This window comes from Entelurus aequoreus, linkage group LG11, assembly GCF_033978785.1.
Source record: "Entelurus aequoreus isolate RoL-2023_Sb linkage group LG11, RoL_Eaeq_v1.1, whole genome shotgun sequence".
Taxonomy (NCBI): Eukaryota; Metazoa; Chordata; class Actinopteri; order Syngnathiformes; family Syngnathidae; genus Entelurus; species Entelurus aequoreus.
Genome location: NC_084741.1, coordinates 10,176,205 through 10,186,824, shown reverse-complemented (window position 1 = coordinate 10,186,824; position 10,620 = coordinate 10,176,205). Strand labels below are relative to the sequence as shown.

The window sequence follows — 10,620 nt, the reverse complement described above, 5'->3', positions numbered from 1 at the left end:
GCACCTTTGGTCCGGCCGCATGGGCCGCGATCGCGGGTCGGTGCTGAGATCGGGGTCCTCCCGGTGGTCTCCGACACGCCGCCTCGCCCGGCTCCACCTGTTGAACACAGTGCGTTGATTTTGATACATGGGGATGAGAATGTGCGGGGGACTCCTGACCAGCCAGAGACGGACCAACACTTACCTGAGCAGTCGGGGTCGCCCACACGGGATCAGTCTTCCCCGGACACGCCTCCACCCTGGTACCTACTCTACCCTGAGCGGTCACAGGAACCCCTCCCGGACCCGCCCATCCCGGACGCGCCTCCTCCGGACACGCCTCCTCCGGACGCGCCTCTTCCGGACACGCCTCTTCCGGACACGCCCCTCCCGGACACGCCCCTCTTGGACCTACCCGTCCCGGATCCACTCCTCCCGGGCGTGCCCCTCCCGGAGACGTCCGTCCCAGACAGGCCTGTCCTGGGTCTGAGAACCCCAAGTTGGGCCCAACTGTTTTCTGGAAGCCAGAAAAAAACAAAAACAGTCACTTCGACTTCACAGCCGACAGAAGACAATAGTACGGCGCAGGTTACCACGCCTACGAGTCCGAGCACTGCCAGAAAGCCCACTGTGCACATCAACTCGGATCGAAAAATGATGGATTGGCACCTGTCTGTCAGCAGGAAGGTCGTGGTGATCGGGGACTCTAACCTCAAGCACCTTCCAGCCTTTCGTCACCAGGACATCCAGATCGACAGCTACCCGGGGGCCAGATTTCTCCATGCAGAGGCCATCCTGAAAAAAACAGCAGTTAGTCCTGAGGTTGAGAAGGTGGTCTTAGCATTCGGTATCAATAATAGGGAACAAAAACCCAAGGTTACCACCTTCAAACAGCTCCGGAGGGCCCTTAAAGCGGCCAAAACGACCTTCCCTAATGCCGAAGTCTTCATCCCCCTCCTCAATTTCTCGGAATCCCTGCCCGAGGAACACAAGGACAACCTCCGGCTGATTAACAATTACATCCAAGCCCGCCTCCAATTCTTCCCGGCACTCGCCGACGACGATTTTGAAACGGGGAGGGACAAGATCCATTGGACAAAGGACACAGCCAAGAACATGATGAGGCACTGGTATCACTGTTTAAACTTGACCTCCCCAAAAGCCCGACCTTTCGGGGGGGAAACATAAACACAAACAAAAACATCGTAAATTTATCAAAAAATTTCCTACTTACCTCATCGCAGCATTCCCTCCTCGACAAGGGCCTCAGTTTCGTCCCGTCCACCAGCCTCAGTCCAGAGTGGCACCATCAAGTAAAATTCGACCTGCAGGAATATCATAGAAGTGTCAAAACTGCGGTTTTCTATGAAAAGCAAGAGTCTCTTGGGCCGCGACCTTTCACCCCGAGGTCCGATTGGGAGCCCTCACCGGGACTGCTTCCTCCAGAGGTCCAAACGCTGGTCCTGGCGGACGAACACCCGTCGCTCCTATCGGGCTGCGCCCTCGCGGTCGCGCCCAACCTGACGCGGTACGAAACAGAGGCCCTGCATAGCCTGAAAAACAACAGGAACATAATTATTAAGCCGGCAGACAAGGGTAGCGCAGTGGTCATCATGGATAGGTCTCAATATGTCTGGGAGGGCACCAGACAATTGAGTGATACCACCTACTACCAACCATTGGCCACGCCCATTTACCCACAAACGATCCCTATGGTCGAAAACATAGTCAAAAATTTAATGAAAAAACGATTCATTAACCACAAACAAAAGACTTACCTCTTGGGCGAATCGGAGCCCCGCCCCCGTAGGTTCTACTTGCTCCCCAAGATCCACAAGGAACGACACAAGTGGAGCCGACCGTACGAGATACCCCCGGGCAGGCCCATTGTGTCCGACTGCGGCAGTGAAACCTACAGGACGGCGGCGTTTATAGATTACTTTTTGACCCCACTCTCCATTAAACACGAGAGTTATCTTAAGGACACATATGACTTTATTGACAAAATTAAAAATTTGATCATTCCCCAAGAGGCAGTCTTGTTCACCATTGATATTGATAGTTTGTACACGAATATTGACATTGACCAGGGCATCCAAGCCGTCAAAAACATTTTTTATAAATACCGAGATGTTAGCAGGCCCGAGAAGGAACTCCTCCAGCTTCTCGACATCAACCTCAGGAGGAACGACTTTGAGTTCAATGGCCGGTTCTTTCTACAGATCAAGGGCACGGCCATGGGCAAAAAGTTTGCTCCGGCCTATGCTAACATCTTCATGGCAGAATGGGAGACCTCTGCCCTTGCTGCCTGCGCAATCAGACCCCTCCATTATTTCAGGTATTTGGATGATATCTGGGGGGTGTGGACTCATTCCATGGAGGAATTTGAGGGGTTCCGCCACACCCTGAATACCCACAACCCCAGTATCACCATTAAGTCCACCACCAGCCCCACGTCAGTGGACTTCCTGGACACTACCACCTTCAAGGGTCCGGATTTCACCTCCACTCACCATTTGGACATTAAGGTGTTTTTTAAAGAGACGGATACCCATGCCCTCCTCCACAAAACCAGCTTCCACCCCCGACACACCTACGCGGGATTGGTGAAGTCCCAGCTGCTGAGGTTCCACCGGATCTGCACCAGGCGGGAGGACTTTGTAACGGCCATGGGAGCCCTGTTCACGGCCCTGAGGAAGAGAGGGTATTCCAGATCCTTCCTCAGGAGACAGTTCAGGTGCTTCCTGGACCAGAAGAAGCCTCCCCCTGGTAAACACATGATCCCCCTCATTACAACCTTCTCGCCTGCGGCGGTACAGGTTTCCAGAAGGGTCAAGGGTAACTTTTGTACCTTTGTGGAGAAAAGCGGCAAACTGAAGGACTATTATCTGGTCTCGGCCTACCGCAAAAATCCCAGCCTGGGTGATCTGCTTGTCAGGGCTCGGATCAGTTCCACCGGAGATCCGCCCTCGGCCCGGAGCAGCGCTCCCTTGCGGAACATCCCTTGGCTGGTCAATCGCCACAGCGGTAAGGTCTTCCGGCCGCTGTGCAGAGGAGACGGGCAGGTCAAAAATTGCGTGTATGTTATCCTCTGCCAGCGTTGCCGTGCTATGTATGTTGGTGAAACGGGTAACACCATCGCCACCCGTTTCCACCAACATAAATATAACATTGTCCGGCAGAAGAACACCACCACCTACCTTGTCCAACACTTTATCCGGCACGGGTGGGCTTCTGTCCGGGCGTGTGTGGTCCAAGCCAACTCCAGATGGAGTGCCGCCCAACGGAGGCGGGCGGAAGGCCTCTGGATCCACAGACTGGGTACTAGACACCCGGGGGGGCTCAATGAGACATGAGTGCGAGCCCGCTGGGCCATAGACGGACCGTGCACACCCTTCTTATTCTTTTTTTTCGCTCTTTTCTATCGCCCCACCCCCACCCTTAGCCCTAACCCTAACCAACTCTCTTTCTCTATGCCTAACCCTAACCAACTCTTTTTCTTTATGCCTAACCCTAACCCTAACTCTAAACCTAACCCTAACCCTAACCCTAACCCTAACCCCAACCCCAACCCTAACCCGCCTGTGCCTCTGGTCCACTCACGGCTCGCGCTCTGCCTTGTGGGCCCACCTGGGCCATTTGTGTACACACAAACAACAAAAACAACATCATATTATTCCCACTTACCCTACTTACCTGCATTGTACAGCTACTTACCTGGGTATTCGGACATTCCGGCGCTGGGGGGGCCCCGGATGTCCCAGCACTCCTACGAGGACCTGCAAAAAAATACAAAAAACATCTTAAAAAATCACAAAAAACCTCAAAAATTCACAAAAACACATTAAAAAACCTGAAAAACTTCCTAAAAACATTGTTGGACCTGTTCGGACTCCATAAAGGAGCCATACTTACCTTGGTCCACGGCTTGGTTCACTGTGCAACTAATAGTGAATTTTTCTAACCTTTTTTTATATATAGTATAGTATATATCTGTATATGTGGACATAATTGTACATATATATATATATATATATATATATATATATAATTTTTTTTATTATATTTTATTATTGATCTTTATTTTAATTCACTATTATAAGCAATTCTATAGGGGTTAATTGTGCTTGGGGCCACACATTCCTGCAGTCACGTGGTTTATCAGTGGAGAGTTTTTGCTTTGCAAAAATAATTCCTTATTTTCTGCCAGCCATGACTCCACCCCACCTCTCGCAGCCAATGGCCTCACTTGCCATCTAACCACCAGAGGAGCAACAGCTCACGAAATTGCACGAACAAGCCGATTTTCACACTCATTCAGTTAGACAAGTCTTACGCCTGAAGAAGGTACAGAGAGTACCGAAACGTTGCGAAACAAGACTTGCATTTATCACAAATTTACACTATTTTACCTCCTTTTCTCCCATTTTCCCTCTTTCCCTTTAATTTGGTGCCGTGGCGAGCTGGTCTCCCACGAGGCGAAAAGTCCGTTGACAATTCGCTTACTTACGTTCAGTTTTACAACCCTAAGTTTCTTAGCTAGTTAGTTCAACCCCTTTCCTTGGGGATTTTTTATCGTTCTTCGCAGAACCGCCCTTAGTTGTTTGTTAATTTGTTTTTTTGTCGAGAGTGCTTCGCATTCTCGGCCATCTTGAGACATCCGGTCCGGGCGGAAGTGCGCCACACAGCGGGCGGAAGCTCGCCGGTTTTCTCTTGTTTCACTTTATATATATATATATTATTTCCCATACAATTTTAATTTCTATTTCACCCTACTTACCTTAGTCCCTAATATAATTTTAGCCTACCCACCTTATTCTAATCACCAAAATAACGCATTTTCCAAAAAATGACGGCGTGGGAGGACGAGGAATGGCACCAGGTCCGTCCGCGCGGACGGAAACAGTGCCAGCAGCGCGAGATGGTTCCGCGTTCCAGATCCCCGCATCATAACGACCGCCATTACGGCCAAAACACACAATTTTCCGGCCGTTTTCAGCACCTAACATATGCTGAAGTGACTCGAGGTTGGCCTCATGATCACGATCATTGTTGCGGCGGCCATGGCCGCCCCCAAGGGGACACGCGTCGCCGTGATCATGACGCGCGGCACCGTGATCATGACGCGCGTCACCGTGAGCATGACGCGCGTCACCGTGAGCATGACGCGCGTCACCGTGATCGCGACGCGCATCACCGTGATCGCGACGCGCGTGACCGTAATCATGGCGCGCGTGACCGTGATCGTGGCGCGCGTGACCGGGATCATGACGCGCGTGACCGGGATCATGACGCTCGTGACCGGGATCATGACGCGCGTGGCCGGGATCTTGACGCGCGTCGCCGGGATCATGACGCGCGTCACCGGGATCATAACGCGCGTGAGATACGAGACAGCGCCCCACAGTGGCGAAACAACGACACTGCACGCCAAAATAATAACACATTTTTCAGAGGCTTCCAACCGCAACATCCCAATTTTCCGGCAGATGACATGCCCCGCCAAAACAGGGGAAATTTCCACCCTACCCATGATAACCCTCCCTATCCCAGGGGGACTCATAGGGGAAATCATAGGGGTAACAAACAACACAAAACAGCACGGGGAAAACGCCGCAAAGAAAGAACAGCCAAGATTAACCAGGCACATCCCCCCAGGGCATCTTCTCCTGACAATCTGGACCCCGACTTTAGCTCCATAGCTAGAATTATGTACAACATCATTAAAGTGGTACATCATCTAAAAAACGTCAGCAAGGAACAACAACCACTTACCATCACTAGGATGGAACTTGCTTTGACGACGGGAATCAGACCAGCTGTTACCAACCCCGACACAGAAGACCGGATAAAGGGTAATGCAAAAAATTGGGCACATTCTACAATTATAATTCTTAGGGAACATTACCATAAAACACTGCAATCAGAAGCTGATAAACTGGGGGAATTTATTTCACACAATTGGGAAGCCCCATTCAAAGTGGCCTCGGCGTGGGCCAAGACACACCTAGGGCGCAGGCTGACGACTGAGACGCTCCAGCAGGCCCAGTCTCAGGTGGACTCGGTCTTGGTTGACACCCGGGCCGTTGAGGAGGTGTTGCCCCCAGCGCGGCGCCGACGTACCGAGCCTCGAGCGGACTCGGACTCGTTGGACAACCGCGTTGTCATGGAGGTGGTGCACCCCTCGCTGCCCCCGCCGGTCATTCTACCAACTGCCGCTGCACACGCCACGGTGTCCACCATGACCGACCCCATTACCAGGGAGTGGTCCCCTGAGGTGGAGCAGGATCGGGACCCGCGTGGACGGGTGACTCCGGTCCCTTTCCCGGTCTTGTCGCCTTCCTCTCCGGCTACCGAACCATCTGTGGCCCAGAGAGCAACGCGACCTCGCAAGCCGTGCAGCAGACCTGCCGACGACGCTATCGTCGAGGCACCTTTGGTCCGGCCGCATGGGCCGCGATCGCGGGTCGGTGCTGAGATCGGGGTCCTCCCGGTGGTCTCCGACACGCCGCCTCGCCCGGCTCCACCTGTTGAACACAGTGCGTTGATTTTGATACATGGGGATGAGAATGTGCGGGGGACTCCTGACCAGCCAGAGACGGACCAACACTTACCTGAGCAGTCGGGGTCGCCCACACGGGATCAGTCTTCCCCGGACACGCCTCCACCCTGGTACCTACTCTACCCTGAGCGGTCACAGGAACCCCTCCCGGACCCGCCCATCCCGGACGCGCCTCCTCCGGACACGCCTCCTCCGGACGCGCCTCTTCCGGACACGCCTCTTCCGGACACGCCCCTCCCGGACACGCCCCTCTTGGACCTACCCGTCCCGGATCCACTCCTCCCGGGCGTGCCCCTCCCGGAGACGTCCGTCCCAGACAGGCCTGTCCTGGGTCTGAGAACCCCAAGTTGGGCCCAACTGTTTTCTGGAAGCCAGAAAAAAACAAAAACAGTCACTTCGACTTCACAGCCGACAGAAGACAATAGTACGGCGCAGGTTACCACGCCTACGAGTCCGAGCACTGCCAGAAAGCCCACTGTGCACATCAACTCGGATCGAAAAATGATGGATTGGCACCTGTCTGTCAGCAGGAAGGTCGTGGTGATCGGGGACTCTAACCTCAAGCACCTTCCAGCCTTTCGTCACCAGGACATCCAGATCGACAGCTACCCGGGGGCCAGATTTCTCCATGCAGAGGCCATCCTGAAAAAAACAGCAGTTAGTCCTGAGGTTGAGAAGGTGGTCTTAGCATTCGGTATCAATAATAGGGAACAAAAACCCAAGGTTACCACCTTCAAACAGCTCCGGAGGGCCCTTAAAGCGGCCAAAACGACCTTCCCTAATGCCGAAGTCTTCATCCCCCTCCTCAATTTCTCGGAATCCCTGCCCGAGGAACACAAGGACAACCTCCGGCTGATTAACAATTACATCCAAGCCCGCCTCCAATTCTTCCCGGCACTCGCCGACGACGATTTTGAAACGGGGAGGGACAAGATCCATTGGACAAAGGACACAGCCAAGAACATGATGAGGCACTGGTATCACTGTTTAAACTTGACCTCCCCAAAAGCCCGACCTTTCGGGGGGGAAACATAAACACAAACAAAAACATCGTAAATTTATCAAAAAATTTCCTACTTACCTCATCGCAGCATTCCCTCCTCGACAAGGGCCTCAGTTTCGTCCCGTCCACCAGCCTCAGTCCAGAGTGGCACCATCAAGTAAAATTCGACCTGCAGGAATATCATAGAAGTGTCAAAACTGCGGTTTTCTATGAAAAGCAAGAGTCTCTTGGGCCGCGACCTTTCACCCCGAGGTCCGATTGGGAGCCCTCACCGGGACTGCTTCCTCCAGAGGTCCAAACGCTGGTCCTGGCGGACGAACACCCGTCGCTCCTATCGGGCTGCGCCCTCGCGGTCGCGCCCAACCTGACGCGGTACGAAACAGAGGCCCTGCATAGCCTGAAAAACAACAGGAACATAATTATTAAGCCGGCAGACAAGGGTAGCGCAGTGGTCATCATGGATAGGTCTCAATATGTCTGGGAGGGCACCAGACAATTGAGTGATACCACCTACTACCAACCATTGGCCACGCCCATTTACCCACAAACGATCCCTATGGTCGAAAACATAGTCAAAAATTTAATGAAAAAACGATTCATTAACCACAAACAAAAGACTTACCTCTTGGGCGAATCGGAGCCCCGCCCCCGTAGGTTCTACTTGCTCCCCAAGATCCACAAGGAACGACACAAGTGGAGCCGACCGTACGAGATACCCCCGGGCAGGCCCATTGTGTCCGACTGCGGCAGTGAAACCTACAGGACGGCGGCGTTTATAGATTACTTTTTGACCCCACTCTCCATTAAACACGAGAGTTATCTTAAGGACACATATGACTTTATTGACAAAATTAAAAATTTGATCATTCCCCAAGAGGCAGTCTTGTTCACCATTGATATTGATAGTTTGTACACGAATATTGACATTGACCAGGGCATCCAAGCCGTCAAAAACATTTTTTATAAATACCGAGATGTTAGCAGGCCCGAGAAGGAACTCCTCCAGCTTCTCGACATCAACCTCAGGAGGAACGACTTTGAGTTCAATGGCCGGTTCTTTCTACAGATCAAGGGCACGGCCATGGGCAAAAAGTTTGCTCCGGCCTATGCTAACATCTTCATGGCAGAATGGGAGACCTCTGCCCTTGCTGCCTGCGCAATCAGACCCCTCCATTATTTCAGGTATTTGGATGATATCTGGGGGGTGTGGACTCATTCCATGGAGGAATTTGAGGGGTTCCGCCACACCCTGAATACCCACAACCCCAGTATCACCATTAAGTCCACCACCAGCCCCACGTCAGTGGACTTCCTGGACACTACCACCTTCAAGGGTCCGGATTTCACCTCCACTCACCATTTGGACATTAAGGTGTTTTTTAAAGAGACGGATACCCATGCCCTCCTCCACAAAACCAGCTTCCACCCCCGACACACCTACGCGGGATTGGTGAAGTCCCAGCTGCTGAGGTTCCACCGGATCTGCACCAGGCGGGAGGACTTTGTAACGGCCATGGGAGCCCTGTTCACGGCCCTGAGGAAGAGAGGGTATTCCAGATCCTTCCTCAGGAGACAGTTCAGGTGCTTCCTGGACCAGAAGAAGCCTCCCCCTGGTAAACACATGATCCCCCTCATTACAACCTTCTCGCCTGCGGCGGTACAGGTTTCCAGAAGGGTCAAGGGTAACTTTTGTACCTTTGTGGAGAAAAGCGGCAAACTGAAGGACTATTATCTGGTCTCGGCCTACCGCAAAAATCCCAGCCTGGGTGATCTGCTTGTCAGGGCTCGGATCAGTTCCACCGGAGATCCGCCCTCGGCCCGGAGCAGCGCTCCCTTGCGGAACATCCCTTGGCTGGTCAATCGCCACAGCGGTAAGGTCTTCCGGCCGCTGTGCAGAGGAGACGGGCAGGTCAAAAATTGCGTGTATGTTATCCTCTGCCAGCGTTGCCGTGCTATGTATGTTGGTGAAACGGGTAACACCATCGCCACCCGTTTCCACCAACATAAATATAACATTGTCCGGCAGAAGAACACCACCACCTACCTTGTCCAACACTTTATCCGGCACGGGTGGGCTTCTGTCCGGGCGTGTGTGGTCCAAGCCAACTCCAGATGGAGTGCCGCCCAACGGAGGCGGGCGGAAGGCCTCTGGATCCACAGACTGGGTACTAGACACCCGGGGGGGCTCAATGAGACATGAGTGCGAGCCCGCTGGGCCATAGACGGACCGTGCACACCCTTCTTATTCTTTTTTTTCGCTCTTTTCTATCGCCCCACCCCCACCCTTAGCCCTAACCCTAACCAACTCTCTTTCTCTATGCCTAACCCTAACCAACTCTTTTTCTTTATGCCTAACCCTAACCCTAACTCTAAACCTAACCCTAACCCTAACCCTAACCCTAACCCTAACCCTAACCCTAACCCCTAACCCTAACCCTAACCCTAACCCTAACCCTAACCCTAACCCTAACCCTAACCCTAACCCTAACCCTAACCCTAACCCTAACCCTAACCCTAACCCTAACCCTAACCCTAACCCTAACCCTAACCCTAACCCTAACCCTGAAGCAGGACAGTGCATCCTTGCCCATCCCCCTTCCCCCAACCCTAACCCAACAACACCTAACTTGGCCAGTGCCGCCAGTCCGTGCGCAGGTGTCTTGTCTCCTCGGTGGACCTGACGGGTGCCTTGTGGGTGAGTTATCCTTTTGCGGCAGGTGTGATGGGGGCAACAAGTCATAAACTTGAAAGACTTGTTTTAAACACATTGTAAATAGGAGTTTGAGGGAGATCAAGGCATATATCTTTTTGCCTTGATGTGGAGGGTGTCAGCCCCGCCCCCTTCCTGCTCAAAACCTCCTCCATTCCTGAGACAGGCACATCTCCCTCACAGCGCTCGATGAGAGGACATCACGCTGCAGAGAAAACATGGAGAAGCCAAAGCCAGCCTGATGAGGCTTGACAAGCCGAAACGCGTCGCTGGAATCAGGTCCAACAATGTGTTTGACATCACATCTAATGCTTTTGTGATTTCTTTCTTGCAGGGTGCCCTGAGGGCCTACCGTTGGAGCTTGAC

General features: G+C 52.8%; 1 protein-coding gene across 1 annotated transcript; it reads right to left on the bottom strand.

Annotated features, from left to right (window-relative positions):
* Positions 1-163: 163 nt before the first annotated feature.
* On the bottom strand, positions 164-3,712 carry LOC133660510 (uncharacterized). Its single transcript, XM_062064048.1, has 3 exons — positions 3,697-3,712; positions 3,180-3,373; positions 164-3,023 (listed from the first exon to the last, which is right to left on the bottom strand). Exons 1-3 carry the CDS (start codon positions 3,710-3,712, stop codon positions 2,436-2,438), a joined length of 798 nt encoding a protein of 265 aa, XP_061920032.1. The 3' UTR covers positions 164-2,435.
* Between the last annotated feature and the right edge of the window lie 6,908 nt (positions 3,713-10,620).